General features: G+C 35.3%; 1 protein-coding gene across 6 annotated transcripts in view; it reads left to right on the forward strand.

Annotated features, from left to right (window-relative positions):
• The window catches only part of PCDH9 (protocadherin 9), a 902,160-nt gene that overhangs the window by 585,368 nt on the left and 291,595 nt on the right, over window positions 1–25,197 (forward strand). For 3 of the 6 annotated variants that reach the window (XM_059144723.1, XM_059144724.1, XM_059144725.1), the window contains one exon: window positions 7,135–7,336. In XM_059144723.1, the coding sequence (XP_059000706.1) occupies window positions 7,135–7,336 (202 nt within the window). The remainder of the gene's footprint in view (window positions 1–7,134; window positions 7,337–25,197) is intronic. The other 3 variants (XM_059144726.1, XM_059144728.1, XM_059144729.1) reach the window with 1 other exon arrangement.

The following is a 25,197-nucleotide window of genomic DNA, read 5'->3' on the forward strand; positions in this document are numbered from 1 at the left end:
TATGAGTCTTCCAGCCTGTAGGCACTTCTAAGAGGTATTCAATCCACTTTATTTATAAAGCACAAAAGGTCATTACTTTGAGGGTCATTTCATAATAAGATTACAAACTAGATGGGCTAAGATTAAGTTAATATGGGTTTCCCATGCAAGCTGAAACAAGTTTCCTCCTTTAAATTTCCAGTTGAGTAGTGAAGGTTAAACAGAAGTTGACAGATCTGCCCTGAATTGAAACAGTGACTTGGCTGCCAGTAGCCAACTAGTTAATGAGCAGTAGGTAGAGTATAGACGACCACTCACCATTTCCCCTGAAAATGCTACTCAAGTTTATATGGTCAGTAATCATCCACACCCTGGTCCTATCTATAGATAACATAGATATCGCTTAGAATGTAAAATCATTTAAAAGTTGTTGACACCTTTACATTCATCACATATGGTCAGGGAAGTTGTTATACATCTTTCTCAAACATGAGTGGAACCTTCCCATTTGTCTCCAACTACTCTAAGATGTAGACACTGAATGTAGAAAGAAGGAAAAGACTGCCCGTTAATAGATTGTTATCATGTTTCATTTTGCTACTTTTAAAATAAGACAGTAAAATTCTTGCTGGGGAGACAGAGAACTTTTCCCATGGGAAATCACCTTTGGAGGATGAACCATGATATTTCATTTCTACTCCATCCCCTTTAGATTTCCTTGTTCAATTCTGCGTAAATCATCTTCATCCAGTAAATATTCATTATAAGCTCATGAAATGTCAAGTGTATATGTTCCTCAGAAAAACTCAATGGGTTTGATTTCATCAATTCTTATTTGAGATTGTTAACATTTCTTTATCTACTTGGAGATGAAAAGGAATTGTTTAAGGATATGCAAAGTTAACAATGATTCTGTATTTGAGTCAGGAATAGCCTTTTCTAACAATCTCAGTTACTCTTTTAGCCTTTTTATTTTTTATTTTCACAAACTGACAATAAATCCAATCCAAGGATGGCAACAGATCTAGGGATTGTTGTGGCAAAAACTCAGAAAGCACTCCCCTTCCTTCTTTTCTTTCTCCCTTGGCTATTTTTAATGAATGAAGGTCTCCCACTCATGCACTGACCTTGCCTAAGTTTGCAGAGTTTGCAAGAATTAGGAGATCACATTTTAAAAGCTTCTGGCCAAAAACATCAGAAACTAGCTTAATAAAATTTGACTTTTTAGGAATTTGTGGACTATAGTTTTTGTCTTGTTCACCATTTTAGTCTCAGCAGCTAGAGTGGTGTTTAGCATAGAGTAGGTGCTCAACAATTATTAAATAGAAGAATGAAGGAATGAGCAGTGCTTCCTGTTGAAAATCAGAAAATAGAGTTCTAGTTTCCACTGCAACCTACATAGACAAGTCACTTTACCTTATTTCCTCATCTGAAAAAAAAAGTAACATTAAAATAGATGGAAAATCTCTAAGTAATTTTCAGCTAAGATAAATAAAGTCTACATTAGTAGAACTGTTTTATCATATGTACTTCTAATAAACAGGACAGGAGAATGACTCAATTTGTCAGGTACAAATCATAAAATGACTCATTATAAAATAATTCTGTACTCAAAACATTTCATTTATCACCAATCAATAAAGTTCCTTATGGGGCGCCTGGGTGGCTCAGTGGGTTAAAGCCTCTGCCTTTGGCTCAGGTCATGATCCCAGAGCCCACATCGGGCTCTCTGCTCAGCAGGGAGCCTGCTTCCTCTCTCTCTCTCTGCTTGCCTCTCTGTACTTGTGATCTCTGTCTGTCAAATAAATAAATAAAATCTTTAAAAAAAAAAAAAAAAGTTCCTTACGGTTTTGTCCTTCAAAACTGTTCTTTGTTTTTGATAATGGGCTCATTTTACTCATAATTGCTAGTAATTTTCCTAAGTTGTAAATCCAGAAATCTTTTATTGATTTACCACTTTGGATCCCATCTCTCAAATATGAATGAAAAAGAACATGTGTGTGTTAAAGTTAGTGTCCCTTAGTTGAGCCTACAAGTATTGAGCTATAGCAAATTAAACTTATAATGACAGATTGCTTTGGGGGCCCTTTTTACCTTATTTTCTAATTTACCAGGACTCTCACTCATTTCTGGATTTTATTGAAGATAAAGATGCATTGATTTTAGATGGCAAGAAGCTGTTGAGGAACTTCCTATTGAATTAAATTAGTAGTTTTAGTTGAAAATGTGTTCTTTTGTCATTGTGTAGCCGCATGCCAGGGGACTCAAAGTGAAGGGTGGTTGATGGCCTGGCAAGGCTGAAGAAAAAGACCCAGAGGTAGCAATTAAGACATAGGTTTATTGGGGGAACTTACAGGCAGGGAGTCCAGGAGCAGCAGACAGGACAAAACATACCCTATTAAAATCTATATGCAACAATCTTTTATAATGTAGCAACTAGCCTAGCAGGCATCTGTAGCCATTCCTTCCTTGCATGGCCAGAACATTACAAGGATATTGAGGCCTACCATCCGGACATTCTTTGTTACTAAGGAGAAGCTCTAGGTTGGTGACCCTTGCCCGACTGACCTCATTCTCAGAGTTTGCAACCTAAGACTATCCCCTTAACTGTTATTTCTTAAATCTCAGTTAAAATATATCTCTTAAAAATAAGCAAAATCCTTACTAACCTGATTTTTACACTTAAGAATAGATTATATTTTCTACATCAATAAACATTAATAAAATATTAAGTATTGTGATTTGTTCAATTGTATGATATATAATTTATTTATTAAATATCTATTTGATTTAGGCATGTCACTCATTTCTGTGTTTTTGATATTTTATGCAAAGACACAATGAACTTGACCATCAAATCTTTGCACGTAGAAATCCCAGGAGGTTAGTGGGACTGGGATTATAGACTTGAATGTGAGTCATTCATTGGTGAATAATATTCTGTACCAGTAAGAAACACACAAAGGAAGCATTCAGGCAATGATTGAGATTTCCTAGGTGACTCAGAGTTCTTTTAGTGACTCTTGAAGAACAGAGCCCAATACAGGAACATGTGTACCTTCCCTGAGCTTCTTGAATTTCCCCTCTCTTTCCTTTCTACTAACCCGCAAGAAATAATACTGTAAAAGTGTTTGGTGATATTTCTTAAATTAAACCAGTGTGGCATCTCCCGACTTGCAGCATCCTGAACCTATATTTGTATGCATGGCCTTTTATGCTTGTGTAGAGTACAGAATTTCTGATGAAACTTTTGCATGGTTAGAATTCATATCAGCAGCCCTGAGATAAAATAACATGAAGCAGCCTTAGTAGTTACTGGTTGCCATCTTATTCCTTCTCAGGGCGGCCAGGGACCTAGAGCTAACTTGTTCGTGATAAATCAGATAAATAAATGTGACATTCAAACCGTTAACAAGACATAGCCGATAATAATAATAATGTTTACCATGGGAGAAAATGGAATGGGTAAGAGAGAGGTTTTTGGAAAACAAAAGTGCAAAGGCTTTGGAAAGTCTGAAGTAGTCTCATGATAACATATGTTGTCCCAGTTCAGTCAGGCAGGGCTTGACTGTATTTATAACACAAATTGGGTATATTTCCATGGGGATAACCCAGGAGCAACATTCCCAGAGGCGGTAAGAAAGCTTACCCCTCTTTCTCTCTTCAGATATGCAAACAATTATAGGTTTCTTGAAAGGATAATGGAAAAACCTTCACTTTCTCAGAGGAGAAATCATGTATTCTAAACTGTCCATCTTCATCTGCTGCTCCCACCAAAAACAGCTTCCCCTCACAAAGACACTGAGCTGACATGATCTGCATCTACTTTGGGAGACATGCCAAGATTATGGGGTCTAGGCAGTTGCCTTACAAAATAACAATATATATATATATATATATATATTTTTTTTTTTTTTTTTTTTTTAAAGATTTTATTTATTTATTTGACAGAGAGGATTACAAATAGGCAGAGAGACAGACAGAGAGAGATGAGGAGAATCTGGCTCCCTGCTGAGCAGAGAGCCCAATGCGGGACTCGATCCCAGGCCTCTGGGATCATGACCTGAGCCAAAGGTAGAGGCTTAACCTACTGAGCCACCCAGGCGCCCCAACAATATATATATTTTTTCTGTTGTGAAGGAATCACATCTTTTTTTTTTTAATTTTTATTTATTTATTTGAGAGAGTGTGAGAGCAAGAAAGATCACAGAGGGAGAAGGAAAAGCAGGCTCCCTGCTGAGCAGGACCCTGAGATCATGACCTGAGCTGAAAGCAGATGCTTAAAGCACTGAGCCACCCAGGCACCCCAGGAATCACAACCTTAAAACTAGCTAAACATTGATAGCTCTGCAGGTTAAAAGAATATGCAGCAGTAAATTTGAAGATTGATATGTACTTTTACTGAGTATCTACTATGTGTCATATATTTTGCACCAACCGATGCTTCTTATTTTATCTGCTCGAGCCTCACAACACTTCTCCAATGAAGACACTAACTTCTCCATTTTACAAAGCCAGGAACTCATTCAGAGATACTCACTTGCCCTGGGCCAGTCTCTGAAGAGTAAGGGCTCCCAGCCAATAGGTCTGGTTCTGGCTTTCTCGGCTGGTGTTCTTCAGCAACATCTCAGCCAGTCTTTCAAGTCCTTGCTGTCACCTGCACCTCTTATTTCGTAACACTTCATGGATCCTTGTTTTCCTGCATTTCAATTTCTTCAGATTATTTCCTTACATCTACCTTTATATTTCAGACATTGTTGTACTTGCATCAGTCATTACGATGATGAACTATAGTTTGATTTGCTTGATCAGTTTGCTTCATACTATAATACCCATGTTCTAATTCTTAGTCCATATGCCACCTCCCACTCGAAACTCCCATTAGACTGATAAACTGCACAGGTTGGCCACTTAAAACTTAACATCTTTGAGTCAAATTAATTAGGAAATAGTTCCATATGCCACCATGGTTTAAGCATTGTACCACTCTGGTTTACACTGTCCTATTGTAAATAAATTACTATCTACTATATCACTGCAAATAGGTTTCTATCTTTGCTTGTTCTCACAAAGTGGCAAAGGAAGATCATAGTATAATATATGTGGGATGGAATTTAGTTGGTTGTATTTGAACAGTTTTGAAAAGAATATTTTTCTTCTCAGTGAAATCATAGTGCCAGGCTGTGTAAAAGTGGGTGCTTAATAAATGCTCGTTCTAATGGCTGTTGTGTGAGAACTGCTGCGTTCAAATGTTACTGGGGCTGCAGATTCACATTTCTCAGGGGGAAAAATATAAAGTAATTAGAACAATATTAATTATGCTTAGAAGAATATCATACATGGAGATTTTCCTTTTTTTCTTCTGTCTGTGGAACGTATACTTTATAATGGCTTATGGACCTCTTGAGATGCTTTAGAAAGACTGAAGAATAATCTGTCCCATTGTCTTTCACTTATATTTGACTACATTTTTACTCACCTGAGGTAATTCTCCAGAGGTAATACCAAAGATGCTATAATCACTGAAACTACAGACTTTTTAATAGGCTACTCACTTTAAAAGCTATGTTTGATTGTCCTGTATAATGGGCAGCCTGGTCATAGACCTTAATGCTGTGTTTATCACCGAAGGATACTGATGAAACAAGGGCATATTGAAACATAAACAAAAAAATACTTACATTACTGGTTTTCTCTAAAGGGTTAAATTCACACAAGAGAGGAAACACTATAGTAAATGGTAGCATTTTCCTTCCTATCCAAGATATTAATATTCAAGTTTGGCTTGCATATTGTGGAGCACTCACCTAGGCACGTTTTAAAATACATTGAGGGGTGAATGCGATAGTTGTGCATGAAGGTGAAATGTGCTACAATAGACTCAATTAGCACCGTTTATGATTATAGTTTATGTGATGTCGGCATCAGTTCATTAAAAATGTACTGAACTATCAAATCATTTCATACAGGTCATTGAACAGCAGCAATAAAGTGGTATCAGCTCTTCTCCATTATGACTCTGAGCTGGATTTGAATCAGTGACTCATAGGAAATAGGCTGTGTCCTATTGTTGTCTATAAAAACGCATTTATAGAGTGGCAGTATATCTATCTATAGCATTTTGTGTCTAATTGCATTCTTTTTTCTTTGGAATGGATACAGTCTATAAATTGCCTGTCTGCAAAACACACAAATTTTAGGTATTATGAAGTGATTATACATTACACTTTTGTATTTTATATAATTTATTATTTATGCATTCATAATTTTGTTAAACATGAGTAAAAGTGATCACATGTGACATGATATTGAAAGGTCTTCTGACTGTTATAGCAGAATGAAGATTAGGTGCAGCCAGACATACAGCGCAAATTTACTACTCTCCTATAATTCCATAAGTCATAAATCTCCACCCCACACAGCTGTAAATATTTTCCTATCTCATGGATTACATCAGCTAAAAGAACATTTACCAAGAGTACTAAGCAGCAATCTGTGCTGAAATGCACACTTTTATTTTATTAAAACACTAAAATTTATTGAAGTACCCAGGCACATATTTTAGGTCACTTCCGATAGTGACATTGTAGAAATAGATGTCAAAATAATACTCTAAGCATCTTTCTACTGGGATGTTCTATAACCAGTGAGTGGTAGTAATATCTGAGCCAATGGGCGATAATGACTTCTTTGCAAAAACTACCTTAAAATCATTAAATAAAGAAAATGCCTGTTTCATTCAAAAGAAACTGAATGTCACATTGTCTATGTATTTATTCAGATCTTTGGAACAAATATTTGCATATTTCTGCTTATTTCAAGTTGTTTTTGTTTTTGTTTTGTTTTGTTTTGTTTAATGTTGACAACTGGTATATTCCTTTTTTGCTTTTCTTGCTGTAATTTTTAGCGGTTTACCATTAGTGCCTTTTTTGTCCTTCAATTAAACAAGACCGTAATTCCTTCTTGTATTTTGCAAGTTAGACATGATACAGTAAATAGCAAGTGCTAAATTTTGTTCCTAGCTTTGTTCCAAATTTTATCTGTTTTGCGTTTACATTGTATCATGTGTTGAAAGTTGTTTTGATTTTGTGTTCCGCCGCGCCCCTTTTCTCCGGGAGGAGTGTTAATCCACGTGTCCTGTGGTCTTCTTTGTAGTCGCAGCGCCGGGTTACGTTTCACCTCCCCGATGGCTCCCAGGAAAGCTGCAGTGACAGTGGTCTAGGAGACCACGAGCCGGTGGGTAGTGGCACCCTGATCTCACACCCTCTTCCTCTGGTTCAGCCACAGGACGAATTCTACGACCAGGCCTCTCCGGACAAGAGGACCGAAGCAGATGGCAACTCTGACCCCAACTCTGGTGAGTCCCTTTAAAAACTGTGATCGCTTGGAGTTCTGGCTTTTTGTGGTGTGCGCTTGAGTTCTAACAGTGATTTGGGGAAGCAAATAAATGGACATTCGGTTGGTTTTGCTGGCTTTCTTGTTGCCATATTCAAAATATATCAAGTCTACCGTGTGTGTTGTTCGGTGGAATGATGTTTTCCAGTGAAGACTTAAAAAAATAAATAAGTAAAATAGTTGATTAAAACAAGTGCGAAGAGGGATGATAGTGATTTGGGGGTTTCACTTTTTTTGTCTTTTTAAATTTTGTCTGTTTAAATTTTGGATATGTTTTAACCAATGCATTGAATGAATGAAATGAGTGAGATGGAATTAGCCAAGATCTTAATTCTGCACACCTTAGAAATCATTGCCCATTCAGAGTAAGCCCTGTGAGGGTGCTTTTTTCTTTGCCTTTGGAGGAAATTTTGGGCAAGTACTCTACCTTTTCTGGTGATTCTGTTATATATATATATTTCACTTTTATTAAAATGTTCAAAGTCTAATTCGATAATAATGTCCAGTCCACAGTAATGATCATGATTTCTACTTGACTTGAATTAAAACTGGTTTCTAACTCATTTTGAACCTGCATCACACTGGTCGCCTGCAGGGAGAAATGTGGACAGGATGAGTTTTCCCCAATTTTCTAAACTACTTCTCTTCTACTGCTGTAGACATACCTGTGCTTCTGGCAATTCTGTGGTTGAAGTAGAATTCTAAGAGGAGGTAAAAAGCTTGTCCTGTTGTGAGAATTCAGAATTGGTGTTCTCTGATTTCTAGGATTTTAGAATTTGAATTTTAGAATTTGCCTCTCTTTGTATCCAGGTCTGTCGTCCGGGATATGACATATTACATATTACCACTTCCTCTCCCTGAAGCTGGCATCCATTTCTGCCTGTTTCTCTGATAAATGTCGTTCTTCTCATTGGCATGTATAGTTACATTGGCATCTTCTTTCTGCTGAGGTTTCTCCCTACTCCAGCCAGTCTTTTAGGAAGAGCTAAGTAAATTGCACACCAGCTCTGATTCTTGATCTTTCTGTCATGTTCTGTATCTTCGGGTCATAAGGGAACTATAAGTGCATCTTTTTACTTCACATATCCAGAAGGGCAGGCCATATGCAAAGAGGGGAGTTCTCATTAGACAACATTTGGGGGAGCTGGCCAACTGTCCTCCTTAGATTTCTTGGTGTTGATTAAACATCACAGACCTGGGGATAAAAATATATGTATATAAAAAATATATGTTTATAAAAAATAAAAAATTAAAAAAAAAAAAAAAACATCATTGAATCTAAGTGGTTCTACTGAATCATCCTTTCCTGGACTTGTGTGAAGAGGTCAGATATGTAACATATCTTTGAACATATGTAGCTTTTTCTAAACTGATTTCCTGGTTTTCAGCTTCCCTCTCTCCAATTTTAAAACATCTCTTTCGTCATTAAGCTGAGGGTACCAAACTGGTTCTTGGCTTCCTCTTCTGCATATGGGAATGGTTGGTTTTTCTTGTCTTTGGGCTTCTGCTAAAACCAAGACAGAAAGACTCCCATTTTAAGAGAAGAGTTTTAGTTCATGTCTATACAGTTCTCCAAAGGTGTTGTTTGTTTGTTTGTTTGTTTGTTTTTTACAGAAGCAAAAGGAAAGAAGGGGGAAAAAGTATACATAAGTATGGTTAGCGTAAGTTACCTTAAGCCAGAACTTCACCTGAAATATATAGCTATTCCCCTGATGCCTTCTTAGACTAGGGAAGTAGCTGAGTGAGCTGCCTAATGGGAGAAGTTAGAAGAGATTCTAAAACAAACAAACAAACAAACAAAGGGCCTTTTCAGAATAGTTTCGAGAGGTCCCTGGGGGTGTTACCAACCTAGTCACAAGGAAAAAGAGACCCAAAGGATGATACACCCTTGCACACTCCAACATTAAACCCACACAGTGACTTCACCCAGGAGAATCATGGTCAATAAAATGTGTTAAACTGCTCCTTCGTGGAGACAACATCCTTATTCATCATTAAGAAAGAAGAAGAATCGGGAGATAAGGAAAAGAGGCACTGTGAGGGGCCTGGAGGCCAACTATACTTTCCACATTTAATGGGACTTAAAATTTTAACCTCCTCTGTAAATGTCTAGAACAGAATTAATTAGAATAGCCTAGAAATATGAAGAGATTCATAACCAAATGGTAATTCATATTAGGATAGTATTATGATATATTATCTTAAAATTCCACAGTCACATTTTTGTAATTAACTTTGAGGAATTTGTGAAGTGAGATATAGCATAATGGAAGCAGTAATCTTCAATAGTAATAATCTTGCTATTCAGATTTAGATTGTATCCTTTGTCTTCATTGGGGTTTTCTGTCTGTGGTGTGGTAATTCTTGAGAAGCCAAGATTTTAAAGTAACCATGCTATCTCCATAGAAATCATGAATGTCAGTATTATCTGTACAGTTATTAAGTATTCAATTTGCATGGGTTCCTATTTTTATAGGAATATTTTTAAAATATTATGCTTCTCAATTAAAAAAAAAAACCTTTGTAGATTAGTAGTAATTCCATAATAATTCTTTCCATTATATATTTTTTTAAAAGATTATTTATTTATTTATTTGACAGACAGAGATCACAAGTAGGCAGAGAGGCAGGCAGAGAGAGAGGAGGAAGCAGGCTTCCCGCTGAGCAGAGAGCCCGATGTAGGGCTCGATCCCAGGACCCTGGGATCATGACCTGAGCCAAAGCCAGAGGCTTTAACCCACTGAACCACCTAGGCGCCCCTTTTCATTATACTTTTAAAAGAAAAACTAATAAAAGAAATATCTTCTGGAGGAGTTTTTGGAGATATTAGGCTTTAATATAGGGTCTGGATTCTGTACACACACACACACACACACACACACACATACACAGTGGCATTTAGCTACAATATTCTTTACTTCTAAGTTTATACTTCTAGGTTGTTGACATCATAAGTTTTATATTCTATCAAACACATGAATTTTGAAAAAAAATGAGGAAAGTATTAAGGTTTTTACATGCAATCACAAAAATAAAGTTTGGAAGTTGTGTTATAATTGATGGTTTTTGTAAATAATACCATGTAAAATCTACAGTAGTCTTTATTGTGTCAGATGTGACTCACGCCAATAATTTAGATGCACTAGACATACAACGATTTTTTTTTCTTTCATTTAGAAAAAGACTTGAATCCCCATTTTACTAGTGTGATGGAAACTTCACTCCCCACCCCACCCCCCCAATTTCACATGGTCTACGTCATGCCGAAAAGAATTGAAACATTCTGGTCCCTTGGTTATCTGCGCACTTACATGTCCATGGAGATGCCCCTTGTTTCATTGGGTCCTTACGTGTCTCAGATGATATTGCCTTCATCCCAACCCTCCTGGCCCCTTCATAACTACTCCTAATGCCTCAGACCACTGGTTAGCAAAGGAGTTTGTGCATGGCTATGGTGCCTAGATGCTTGGTGAGTTTATCACTCCAGGATCTTCCTGCTTCCCTGGACTCTGCCATGGAATCTAGCCTCAGGACTCTGTAATTCCAAGCCGCTTGGTTTCTCTGAGTTCTGTCCAACAAGCACGATGTAGTCTCTACGTCTATTTCTTTCTTTCAACCCTTTCCTTTCCAGCAGGGCTGTGTAAATGCTTTTAATATCTGGAGTTGGAGTTCCCCACTGCATCTCTTGATAGTTTTCCACAAAGACATAATCCCTCCAACTTTTTTTTTTCTCTAGTAGCAATTGAAAAAAATAATCTGTGTAGTAGGTTCAGAACTCTGAAAAATGACAGAATGCTTTTTAACCATTCTCTATCCTGTCTCATCCTCATATATGCAATGATTATAAAGCCAGTACCTGTTTGAAAAGGCTGGGGTAGGTAAAGGGATATATACAAGAAGAAATATATATATATATATTTCAAGATTATTTTCATAAATAATTATATAAAGTTATATTTGTGTTTATTGCTAAAATAATTACAGAGCATGCTATTAAATTATACAGTGAGTGGATATAAAAGTGATAAACAAAAGAAATTATTCCTTTTTAATGAAGTAGTTTTAAAAATCTTATGATGAAGAACTTCAACCCATTAGTCATTGATTACTACATGAAATCGAGTTCACACAGGAAATCCAAGACACACACTTGCTTGGTATATTAATTTATAAAATGAACTGGTGCCCTAGATACTTCCAGTGGTGACCAGTGAGTTTGTTTCTTTTTTCAGTATCATAAAAAATTTTTTAAGAAAATTGTGGATATATGAGTATGTGTTTCATTTTAAATGATATTAATAATTACTTATTTTGTTAGATGTGATAATGGTATTATAGCTTCATTAAGAGAAAATCCTTTATTGGTAGTGATGGATTGTGAAGAATTTATAGAAGAAACAAAATAATGTCTGGAATTTGTTTTAATGATACCCGAACAAAATACTACTAATGATGATGATAGTGATAGTAATGATGGGAAGAAATTAAACAGTGAAATGTTAGTGGTTGTTGAGGTTGGATAATGGATGTATAGAGTCTTATTATACTGTTGTTTCCTAATTCTATACTGTTTTAAAATTCTCAAAATGCAAAGTTTATTTTAAGTATATGGTGGGAGACTGATACAAAACTCAGAATCAATATATGAAATATCCAGTTTCTTCCTTTTTCTATTAATTGTTTTGAACCAAAGATATGGTTTATTGTACATAAGTACAGCCAGATGGTTGTGTATACATTGAAGTGTATTTCAAATGGTGAAACTGCAATTAAACAGAGATTTTTCAGTAATTATATTTGTATTTGGAAGACTAGAATATAAATTGGTATTTTCCTCCATTAAAGATCTTTCAAGTAAAATAGAGTCTTTGAAAAGTCATTTTTGGAATTTAGCAATAAAATCATTAAGCAGAAACTTCAGCCCTTCTCTGTATGACACCAGGGGGAAGTTAAGGACAGGGCATGAGGAGTATCCTTTGGCAACCAATAGATAGTGTCTCTGTGTTCTAGGCACATCTGAGTCTTAGAGCATCCTTAGTCAACTACACTGCAAATAACACACTCACATGCAGAATGTCTTGCACTGAGTTTTATCACCTTTTCTGCATATAGAGACAGACTATTCTTGAATAGAAGATAAAGCATATTTCTTTAAGAAGTTAGCTCGTTAATGTGATCATACACTCCACGTATAATTCAATAAAATCATTACATCTAAGGACATACTAAGGGGATTTTCAGTAGGAGTTTTCTATTTTTAATAACTGTAACTAGACTGATGAAAGAATTTCCCTAACTTAAAAGCAAACAAAAACAATTATGTGATCAGATCAGGAACAGCTTATTAACACTAATTCAGAATTAAGGCTTAATCTTGTCCCATTGAGAATCATGAATAGAGTTATTTTTATATCTGGCATTTCTTTTAAATGTCACTTTAAAGGATTTTCTGCTGTTTAATCATGTGCAAAATTGCAGATTGTATTTACTTTATTAAAGCCCTATCTGTTCCTATGCTTCTGCCTCTACCTGGACTGTATGTGAATCAGTTGGCGAACTTCTCGCTAAGGATTATTTTGATACCTGAGGATATGAATGGGTAGTATTTATTCAGGTGTACAGATGAGTCAGGAATGCTAGTAAATGTTGTAATATATTGTTTATGATTCCACACAATAATATAAGTTAGACAGTATTCTAAGTCAGCTGAATTCCATAAAATGACAGTTATCTGTCTGAAACTACTTAACAGATAGCTGAGGCAGAATAGGAACTTAAGAGTACCTGACTCCACAGCAATGCTCTTACTATTTAGAGAAGCACCTTCACTGTCCATATATTTTATGGCAGTGTCATCACTGGCACTGAGGTGTGAATTCCAAGACACTAATATTATATGTTGTGTGTGTGTGTGTGTGTGTATACATATGTATGTGTATACAGATAGATATTATTTCCAGCTGCCCCAGCAGCTTCTTCTGGTGTGCCTGGGTGGCTCAGTAGGTTAAGTGTCTGACTCGATTTCGTCTCAGGTTTTGATCTCATGGACTGTGAAATTGAGCCCACATCAGGCTCTGCCCTGGGTATGGAGGCTGCTTAAGATTCTCTCTCTCCCTCTGACCCTCCCCTCCTCCTCCACATACTAAATGCTCCTTCTCAGGCTCTTGGAGAAAACTCTGTATGCTTCTGGGTGGACTTTAGGATCTGGTTCACGTGGAAGTGGGCTCACCTTTCAGCTCTCATAGTGGAGTTCTTGTCAACACTAATCTTATTTTTTTTTTTTAAAGAAAATTTGAGAAATTGAATTTTAAGAAGATGAGTTGGTTGCACGGTCTGCTAGTAAGGTGAAAAATTTGGGAAAGATCTGCTCCTGAAATTTTTGTTTGTTTGTTTGTTTGTTTTGGTTTGGTTTTTGGCCTTAGGTTACTGACAGTTGAGTCCTTAGCAGAACCCTGCAGACCATAGAGTATAAAGTATTTTTATACAGAGGCATTAAAAGGGAAGGCTTTGCCTATAGTTACATAGTTTGTGAGTCAAGAATAAAACTCATATACACCACCTCTTGCTTAGTGCTCTTTTCACTGGAATAAATTTTCCTTTTTATTACCATTGTACCTTTTCTTATTTTTTTTTAACAGTTTTTCCTCAAAGAAAACCTGTATGATATTTTTGATTACCAATTGTCTCTCCCATTATCAGTAAGAACTGTTTGCTCACCTTTCTATTATCTGTGCATGACAGCACCTGGCATAGAGTAGGCCAGCAACGTGTATTTGTGACTGAATGAATAAATCAATATTTCAAAAACTCCTGAAACACAATCAGACAAATTAAAAGTGTTCTATCAAGATAGCAATGGACGAACAAACAAACAAACGCTACTGAGAAGTACGCCACTTTAACTATAGCTATCTTCAGTTTGAAACATTAATTTCACCTTTTTAATTGTCTATATTTTCCACAATTTTAATAACATATTCAAAATTATATTTTCATTTGGTGATGAAGTGATATAAATGGAAAGCACCTGATACAGAGCTGGGGGAAAAATTCATTCTTAATATTACAAAATTTGCATTAAAAATATTCTTTCTGTCAGTTGTGCATGCTAAGAAATACTGAGAATTTAAAATACTTGGGCATGAGAGACAGACTGTCATTTTGGGAAGAAAAAAAACCAACTTAATTAAATAAAAAAGACTTCAAAAAATTCAGAAAAAATATGTAAATCCAAATTTCAATCCTAAGAATTTGTGCTAATACTAACCTACAGCCAAAAAACAATCATTAACCATAGAATGCTTTGAAAATTAAACATGAATTTGATTTTTTGGCACCACATAGTATTAAATAATAGAGACTCAAAGAAAAGTGTTCAGAAGTTTTATATTGTCACCTGCTGTGTTCATTTCCCCATGGGATTTTCATAATCAGTTCATGGTGATCCTACAGTAGTGGACCCTGAGTTGATGAATGCAGAGTTCTTTAAAGAATAGTATAGAGAAAGAGAAATCAATCCTACTGTGATTTCAGTTTAAATGGGGAAGAAGGTGCCAAAACCCAGCGACTAAAAAAAAATATTAATAATAATTTGATTACCCTTTTTATCCTAGGAGACTTTAATTTTCTTCTTTATTAAACATTTTTCTAAATCTAACTTCAAAACTTATCTATTGTTATCTATTTTCACCTGAAAATCAGAGAAGGCAGAAAGTTTTCTGGAATGGAATCATCTAGATTATAAAGCAAGTATGTATCTCCCCATCTCCCCTCTATCTACCTGCCGTCTATGTTCTGTTGCTAACTATAACACTTAGTGCCTTTTAAGAGCACACATTCATAATCTCACACTACCTTTAAGTCAGGAGTCTGAGCATGGTTTGTCTGTGGTCTCTGTGCAGGTTCTCAAAGCCAGCAATCAAGGTGTCAGCCAGATTGCATTCTCATCTGCAGGCAAACTGTGGAAGAATTTACGAAGATTTTTCATACTATTAACAGAATTTTTTAAAAAAATTTAAATTTATTATTTATTTGAGAGAGAGAGAGAGAGAGAGTGAATGAGAGAGAGAGCATGAGAAGGTGGGTAGGGACAGAAGGAGAAGCAGACTCCCCACTGAGCAGGGAGCCTGATTTGGGGCTTGATCCAGGAACCCTGCGATCATGAGCTGAGCCAAAGGCAGCTGCTCAACAGACTGAGCCCCCTAGGCACCCCCTGTTAGCAGAATTTATTTCCTTGAATTGGTAGGATTGAGCACCGCAGCATCTTTCTGGTCATCAGCTGGAGACTGCTCCCAGCATCTAAAGGCCACACTCAGCTTTTAGTTACAATGCCTCCCAACGTATCCACTTATTTAAAGCCATTTAGAGAGACAGAGTCTCTCTCTAAACTCTAGTGAGTTTGTAGCAGCATAACGTTTTATAGAACCTAATCATAAAAGTGACATCTCTCACCATTGCCATATTCTGTTGGTTAGAAGCAAGCCTCAGGTCCTGTCCACACTCAAGGGAAGCGGATACACATAGTTGTGAATACCAGGAGGTGGGAACCATGAGGGGTCACCCTAAAGTATCTCTGCCACAATCTGTATAAGTCTTAGCCATCTTGATATAACTTCATATTCAAAAGTTTTTGCTTAAGACTCTTTATTCACTTGACTTTTCCATGATTTACTTGTTTATTCATTTATCTATTCATTCCATAAGTACTCACATAGAGGCTACTGTGATGCCAAGTACTATCCTAGGTTCTAGGAATAGACATTAAAACCAAGACTTCCTAAACTTTTAAAAACTCTGCTACCAAACTGGGAAAGCAAGAGTTCTTAATCTAGAGTTCCTCAGTCAGAGAAGGAGAAGAAGTTGATGAATAGATTTTGGGGAATCTATGAAGTTCCAGAAATTGTTTTGAAATTTTCTTTTCTACGAGGGGTGTGCTCTGAGCATTTTATAGACTGTAAGAGGATGATTAAAGAAGAAGAAGAAGAAGAAGAAGAAAAGGAAAAGAAACACTGATTTTTTAGAAGATACTGGATAGCAGTAACATTAGTGAACTATAATAAATGCTAATGTTAAGTGTATAAAAAAGTGGGTTTTAGGATTGAATAAGTCTTAAATAAGCAATAAAGATTCTTTTGGTAAAAATGATACTTTATTATTTTTTAAAATTTCATTTTAGGTACTGTGTACCTTTTTTTTTTTTTTTATCTTAGAGAGAGGGAGAGAACAAGAGAGAAAGTATGCACATGTACAGAACAGGGAGGAGGAACAGAAGGAGAGGGAGAGAGAATTTTAAGCAGACTCCATGCTGAGTGTGAAGCCCTATGAGGGGTTCAATCACAGGACCCTAAGATCAGGAGCTGAGCCAAAACCAGGAGTTGGACACTCAACCAGCTCTACTACCCAGGAGCCCAGACAAAGTGATACTTTCAAGAAGTGACATTGGATGAAAAGAAATTGTCTAAGTAAATAAAATGTTTGTGCATGGGTGTGTGTGCGTGTGTGCTAACAGTCACACGAGTGGGGGTTTCTTGGTGCTATGAAAGGTAATGGTGCTATGAAAGGTTCATGCTTGGGAAAGCAGTGACTACTTCATTATCTTTGGAGCACATGCAAATATGATTAGCTCTACTACTTGGGCTTAGATTCCTAATCTCAAAAATGGGACTATTAATAATCTTTAAAAATATGGTCATAAAAATTACAGTTATTTGATGAAGCTATTCACCCTAGCACAGAACCTGAAACATAGTAGATACTCAATAAATCATTGATATTAAATTATTCAAGTATGTGACAATAAATGAAATTGGATTGAAAAATAAATTGGGACCAGATTTTGAAGGATACGATAGAGCGGATAAAGAAAAAGATAGACTTTTGAGGGTCTTTTCAAGATTTTGGTTTGTGAGACATTGGAGAATTATGTAATTAAATAAATTAGGAAACAGAAGAGAAACTTAGATTAGGAATTAATAATTTTTTCTTTAATTTTAAATTTTGAGGTGCTGGGCAAGATAATCTAGGAGGTAGGAATACAATTCTGCACTGGAAATTATAAACTAATAAAATAGAAGGTGAATGAAATTCTTTGAGCAAGTGCAATAATTATGAAGAAAGAGAAGAAACCCAAAAAGAAATCATGACAAACCTTAACATTCGAGGCAGGCAAAAGTGAAGATGGAGTGGAGTAAAGATATTTTAAAGCCTGGGGAGATTTGAGTCCATACATAGTTAATGACTTTTTGGGGGAAGTAATGCAGAATTATTATTAAGAACAAAGACTGTGGGGGCTCCTGGGTGGCTCAGTGGGTTAAGCCTTTGCCTTCGGCTCAGATCATGATCCCAGGGTCCTGGGATCGAGCCCCAACATCAGGCTCTCTGCTCAATGGGGAGCCTGCTTCCTCCTCTCTCTCTGCCTGCCTTTCTGCCTACTTATGATCTCTATCTGTCAAATAAGTAAATAAAATCTTTAAAAACAAACAAACAAACAAACACTATGGAATCAAAATAATCTATGATCTAACTCACTGACTTTGCAGCCACAGGGCTATTGGCACTTAACACAGGCTCAGTTTATAGGTATCATTATATTTTTTTGGTTGTTGTTATTATCAGGAGGTAGTGGGAAAAAAAGTGTAGAATGAATGAAACATGTATCGGATTATTTAGCAAAGTTTCCTGTCAAGTTTTTAAAATTACTATAGTGAAATTTAAAATGAAAAATTATTACACATTTGAAGACAGAAATAAAATTCTAAAAAAACCCACATTAGTTTCAAATTGTAAAATTTTATACTTTAAATTCTTGTCATTTGACTTTTTCATATGATAATATCTGATGAGTGATCTCAAAACATCGCTATTTGCTAAAGACTGATAAAATTATAAAGTAAAGCATATTTATGTTCTGATATCTGCATTGTTTTACTTTAAACTACTTAAGTTCACTTAATTATTTTAAACCATTTACTGTTAATTACTCACAACATATTTTCTGTTTTATTACCTTTTTTTAAATAGAAAGGTACAATGAAATGACTTTTTAAAATATTATCTAACATGTAGTTAAAAGATGGCTGTAAAATAGGCAGGGACACAAGCTTTCTCTGCTGGAAAGTTTTAGATCTCATCAATTTAAAGTATGACTTTAAATCCCCAAAATAATTAGCTTTGAGGACTCATTTATTATAAATACTTAAAAGGTTTTAGTAATACTCTCTTGCATTTGAGCTCATTAAACCAGGTCACAAAGTGTTTAGTATGATAATAGAAAAAATCTGTAGTAACAATATGCCTCCTAGTGTAAAGTAAAGGTAATGTCAACTTTCATTGGTGTGGGGATGGAATCCATTTGCATAGCTCTATGCAGTCATGTGCTTCATTCTTTAAGGATCCATAAGAAAAAATAGTGTACTTAATACTGGACATGTGGTATGCCTTATAGGTGAAATGACTATTAATTGTATGTCCGTGTTTATAATAATTTGAGAGTGGTAGAAGTGATAGATAAATAGATAAGCAAATCAACAGTTATATCTAAAAATACGAAGCTTACTGATTTCATTAACTCTTAGAAGCATAAAATTAAGTTTTTTTAAAGCCCAAAATAAAACTATTTCACAGGAAAACATGGAAGTAATTACAACCTATAAAGGACATATACTCATAAAATCAGACTAATACCTAATTTTATCTTCATGCATAAAAATAAATAAATAAAATAAATTGTCCATGAAGTTTCAAAGCAATTTGAAATTTTTGACGAACTTATGTTTGTCTGAAATGTCCCCAATTTACCTTAACACTATCTTGACACACATTTTTGCCAATGGACTTATTCTGATTAGTGTGACTAACAAATACATAAATGCCCCAATTTTAATAAACCTAACCCTAAAGTAAGTTTGCCAAATAAAATATAGAGTGACCAGTTAAATTTGAATTTCATATAAACAATGATATTGGGGGAGGTCTATGTATGTCTAAAATATAGCAATATTGTAATGTGCCTTGTAATATTGAGGACTTACATAGACTAAAAGAATATTTAATTTATCTAATATTCAAATTTAATTTTTAAATTTTTTTCTCAATCTGGTGACTTTACCCTAATGATACAGTGTTTTAATAAAATGGCATTGAATGAATTAAATCATACAATTCAAATATTATGAGGAAATCTATCCCTGCTATATATTTAATTGTAAGTAAAATTTAGTGTAGTGATTAGTTGACTTCACATTAGAATTAGACATGTAACACTGCCCCATGCAAAAACATTTCTTTTTTTTTTTTTTTTTACTAAGATTTTATTTATTTATTTGACAGAGATCACAAGTAGGCAGAGAGGCAGGCAAAGAGAGGAAGGGAAGCAGGATCCCTGCTGATGCGGGGCTCGATCCCAGGACTCTGAGATCATGACCTAAATCGAAGGCAGAGGCTTAACTCACTGAGCCACCCAGGTGCCCAAAACGTTTCTTTACTTAAAAAAAAAAAAGAAAAAAGAAAAAAAGACACATCAGTTTCTGGTATAGTTATTTTTGTGTCCAGAAAATCATATCTCAACATTAGAAGTTCAGCTTGTACTTCTATTCAGTACTATAAATGTATTGTTCAATCATTGAATGATGGTTTCTCTATTATTGTTTTACTGTTGCTGCAAACAGAAATTCTGGTTAAACTTTTTAATTCTTTTTTTTGTTTGTTTGTTTGATTTTACTTTTGATACATCAGATTTTAGGATTCTTTATGTTTTCATTGACTTTCACATGCTTTTTTTTTTTTTTTTTTTTTGCTCTCTCAGTTTCTGATCTATAGATTCTAGGATCTCACCACTTCCAAGAGAGAACCTTTTTCAACAAAGGAGGAGGAGGTAGAAAGAGAGGGAGAAGGAGAGGGACAGTGTTTAAATTTGTTTCTGGAATTTTAAGGCTTTGTTTATATATCCTAGAAAATATATCCATCTAGAAAAGACCTCAAAAGAAAGAAACTGAGAGAACATTGTGTACTGGGTAATTGCTGTGGAGCTAGACAGACTGAGCACAAGTAGGCCTCTTCCATTTGCCAGCCAGAAGACCTTGGCAGGTTACTCTGCCCCCGTGACATCTGTCACCTGGGAGGAGCGCCAGACTATTTCCCGATAGACTTACTGTAAAGACTGCAAAGGGTTAACACATGTTACTCACTTAAAAAATAGCTTCAGGGTAAGTTTTCAAATATGTTAGCTGTCAGTATAAGAATTAGAGTCAAGCTTAAACATTTATGTAAGCAAACTCTTTGGCTTCAACTTTGTCCTCACAACTAATACTCAAGGAAAGAAACATGAGACCCATCCTTCCTAAATTCCAAATTCATGCTGACCAGTTGAGGAAAGATAGGTATTGGTTCTTTAGTGTATCTCGAATTATGCATATAATGTCTTAGCTCTGCATTTTCACATATATAGAAAATTTTGCATTTAAAAATTGTGATTTAACATCAGTTTGAAATGTTAAATAGATTTAAGAAAAAAGAGAGAGAGAGAGACTGAGAGAAAGAGCTTTGAATAATAATGTGGAGGGAATTTGGTATTTCTGAACATCAACCCAAGCATCTACAAATAGATTTAACTGGTAAACACTTAGTTATATATGAGGAATATTAATGAAAATCTTATGATATTCCAGAATCCTTATCTTTACTTGAATTTTGGACCTTTAAAGATTTATTCTTAATTGGCCAGAAAACTCTTTATTTCTTTGCAATTAGTAATAACCTAACTCATAGTCAGATATGCAAATAGGCAGTATACTGTACTTTGGACAAGTTTGCCATTTAATCTCTGCAAATCAACAGTGCAGTTAAAAATAACATAATAACAATTTCAGTTTAAATGCTCATTGGAAGGAAGGAATTAAACCATAAACTTCCTAAAGTGCAGGCACTGGTTTCACTGATATTTTTTTCCCATGTTTTTGTGTTTTGATATGAACAGCTATTTTATCATTTCTCAGTATTCAGATGAAAAACCCTTCACACTGGCATAAAATAAGAAAACTTGAACTGGTTTTTTAAATATTCCATGAAAGGAAAAAGAAATTCCTTTAGTTAAAGAAGAGTGTACATTATATTGTATTTTTTTAAAATGGTAAGCACTCTATGAGAATTGTGAATCTGTATCTCGGGGCCAAGAGTAGAAGGAGGGGCCCCATAAAACAACACGTTGAGTCTTAGGGAAGGTCCCATCCTATTATAGGAAGAGTGGTGCTTCATTGGAATATTTTCTCAAGGCCTCTGTTTATTTGGGAAATGTATTTTTTAGAAGATGAAAAAGAGGTTCTTCATTCAGAAGAGGATGTTGAGTTCTGATTTAAGCTCCTTGAGAAATAGCTATAGAATATCTAACAGTAACTCCTTAGTAATCTCTCCTATGTCAGAACTATTGTGCGGTAGATTATGTTTTAAAATAAGAAGTGCAGGTATTTTGAGCCAGAAATACCAATACTCCACATGCACTAAAGTCTTGACATAAGCGACAAGCAGCATAAGAGAGAAGAGAAATTGGTCTATAGTCTATCAATTTTACATGATGCTAGCACAGTTGGAAGGCTTTTTAGTGCTTTCGTTTGTTTGTTGTTCAAAAAAGGTATCAAGTGGAAAGGTATTTTATGATCTTCAGGGCTCTAGGAACATGTGCTTTGGAATAAGGAAAATTGAGGTTGACACTCACCCTTTCTTTCTAGTGATGCTGTGAAGTCTCAGTGTCTCTCTCTGTCCCCCTTTCTCTTTTTCTGTCTCATTCTCTCACCTTTTACCTTCTCTTGTTCTTTCAATCTTGCTCTCTTGCTCTCTGTCTCTTAAGATACCAATATAACTATTAAAGTATTAGAAATAATTTAAGCAAAGTGTCCTGAATAAGGTCTGGCATATATAATAAGAGCTCAAAAATGTCAGTAATATTGTTAATAAGTGAAAAATGCTCTCTGTCTTCACACCTAGTCATAACAATATGATGTTTCTAATCAAATTTGAATTAATAAACTGAAGAGATAATTTGAGTGAATAAATGAGGAAAAACCTGTGGGATATTTCCATGAATCATGTGTTGTGTGCCAGCATTTTTATGAACACAGAGAACTGTATTTTGACTGTTCAGACAACATTTTTATCTACTTCATAGTTTTCAAGAATTTTTTTATTTTTTCAAATATAAAATCAGAGGAAAGGAAGTATGCAAAATTTTGATAGCTTAGGTGGTTACTGCATAGTTTTAAAATTCTCAAACAGTCAACTATTCAAAAATAGTCTTCCAAATGTATATGGAAAGTATAAATTTTCATGAAGAGTTTTTAAAACTGAAAACTCACTCTGTCTTCTTTCATTTTTATCTTCACACAATAAAAACACACAAGTTACTGATTTAGGTCTCACTAGTAGATATTTGAGTAAGTAATAGTAACTGATAGTGAAATAAAATTGCTGTGGAAGAGATAAGGACAAAATAAAATGTGCTTTTATGATATATATTTTTATGTTAACGAAAATGATATATTGGTAATCATTTATGTATTATACTAAAATGCTATAGATACAGAAATCAAATTTTCTATTTCATTTGGAGTGTGTTTCTATTTTCCTTCTATCTTCGAATTGCTTATTTATCTGGACCCCTAATGAATTGGAGGGAGACATTCTGATTCATTGTTAGAAAGCCCGATACATGGCATGGATTTTCTTATTTCCCTGAATTGTATGAACACCTGGAAGTGTGTTTCCTTTCTCCCAAGTGAAGTATTCCCTTCCTCTTTGATATTAGCTACAATGTGATCACACACTTGCAACATTTCTGACACACACCCAGATATCCCACTTAGTACACACAACACCAAGTTGGAGGTCTCTATGGAGGGAAATATAAAGCGAGACCTTGAGAGGGCTATTAGTAAATCCCTTTGCTACTATTCAAGGATATAGTCTATAGAGATGATCTTCTCTCTGTTTTCCTTACTGGCAGTTACATTTTTCCTCCTCTTGCAATTCAAGATGCTAATTTTGCCCTACAACATTTTAACCTATTTCCCACTATTTTAGGAACTATTACTTGCTTTCTTGTCCTACGGTGACGTGAAGGTCAAACGGAGTAGCATGCCTAAAGAGTCCCTCGGTTTGATTCTGGGCCTGAGTGTAGCTTAGGGTATCTCCTGCATGGAGGAGTTTGACAGAACTTTCCTTATTAGCCTTTAGGGTGAGGTTCAAACTCTGTCTATTCCCTTCGCCTCTTTCCTAGCACTATTAGTTTGGGGAATTTGAGGTTTGAGTGAACAATGTGACTTGTCCTCTTATTGCAAGCAGCTGGAACAAAACGTTAACTATAATGCTGCCTCTTTGTGCTAGTAAAGCAAAATGAAGGGCCTTTTTAAATATTAAAATTGTTAAAATTATTTCCCCCCCCTCCAGTGTTTATTCAGAAGAAATGTGTAAGATCGTAAATATGTGAGATTTTGTAATTATTAAAAAGTCAGTATGGTGTCCTTGAACTTTTAGACTTTAGCTTTGTTTCCCCAGGCAATAAGAGCAGCTTATAGAAATTACACAATAAATTAAAAGTTTAATCTTAAACTTAATGATACTTTGTAAACTCTATAATTAATTATCATGGACATCTAACTTGTAGTTTTGCTGAAATATTTTAATAGCTCTTATCTATCTGTTTATGTTTTGAAGGACACATATACCACAAAGTACCACAAAACATGCAATACCCTCTGATCCAGATTGCTCCCAAAGAAGCAAATTTCTTCCCTATACACCTTATTCATTGGTTCATTCTTTTATTCAAACATTTTTCATTTATTTCAAAAATTATTTATTATAAAAATTTCATTTTTTATTTATTCTCATGCTTGGTAGATTTTTACTCAATACCTATTTCTGTTGCAGGATGTTTGAAGAAGCCCATTTTAAACATGTACTATAGTTTATTTGCTTTTGTTGACTTGAGTGATGCTCATTTTATTCACACTTTCTATGAAAAAAATTATGTATAAAATATGTAGTCACATAATAATTAAATAATGAAACACTCTTAAACTGGAAGATTTCCCCAGTCATTTTAATTATGATGTAGGTGAATATCAAGAAATTTTACTATCCAATATCTGGGTCACCATTACAATGAAAGCAGAAGGAAGACCTATTGTTTCCGCCCCTTTCCTATAGGGGCAAGCAGATTTTACTCCAGAATTCCAGTGTTCTTCCCCTCAGCATATTTTGCTGAGCACTTGTTGCCATCTAACTTATTTATCAGCTTGTATTAGAATGGAAGTTCCATGAGAAGTTTTGTTTAGTGCTGTACCCCCAGAGCCTAGAAAGATGCCTACCACACAGGGGGTACTTAATCTGTTAAAAATGCAATCAGTGAATACAAAAAGCGCTCACCGTAGTTGTATTGGGTATTCGACATATAGTGACGAGGGAAATGTGTACGTTTTTCTTACCATTGATAGACACACAAAAAAATGTTGCAGTGACTCTCTGTGCCAGAGGCAGTGAACCAGCCATTTGTTCTCACTGCCTGTCCTCCTAATTCTGATTATGTGTGGGAAAAATAAGTGAGTGGGTGAGCCTTGTTCCTCTGTAAACTCTAATCCCAAGGACCATTGATAGATGAAAGGGCTGCCTGCAGCTTAAAGAGCTGCATGAATGCTGAAGGCAGCCTTTTGATTTCCATTTCACTCCACCAAACTGCATTTTAGATCCTGCAAATCTTGGCAGACCCTCAAGGAGGTGGATGCCCCTGTTATCCAGAATAATAAATTGTACTTGAAAAAGTGAACTCAGCCAATG

Source organism: Mustela lutreola, chromosome 13 (genome assembly GCF_030435805.1).
Source record: "Mustela lutreola isolate mMusLut2 chromosome 13, mMusLut2.pri, whole genome shotgun sequence".
Classification (NCBI taxonomy): Eukaryota; Metazoa; Chordata; class Mammalia; order Carnivora; family Mustelidae; genus Mustela; species Mustela lutreola.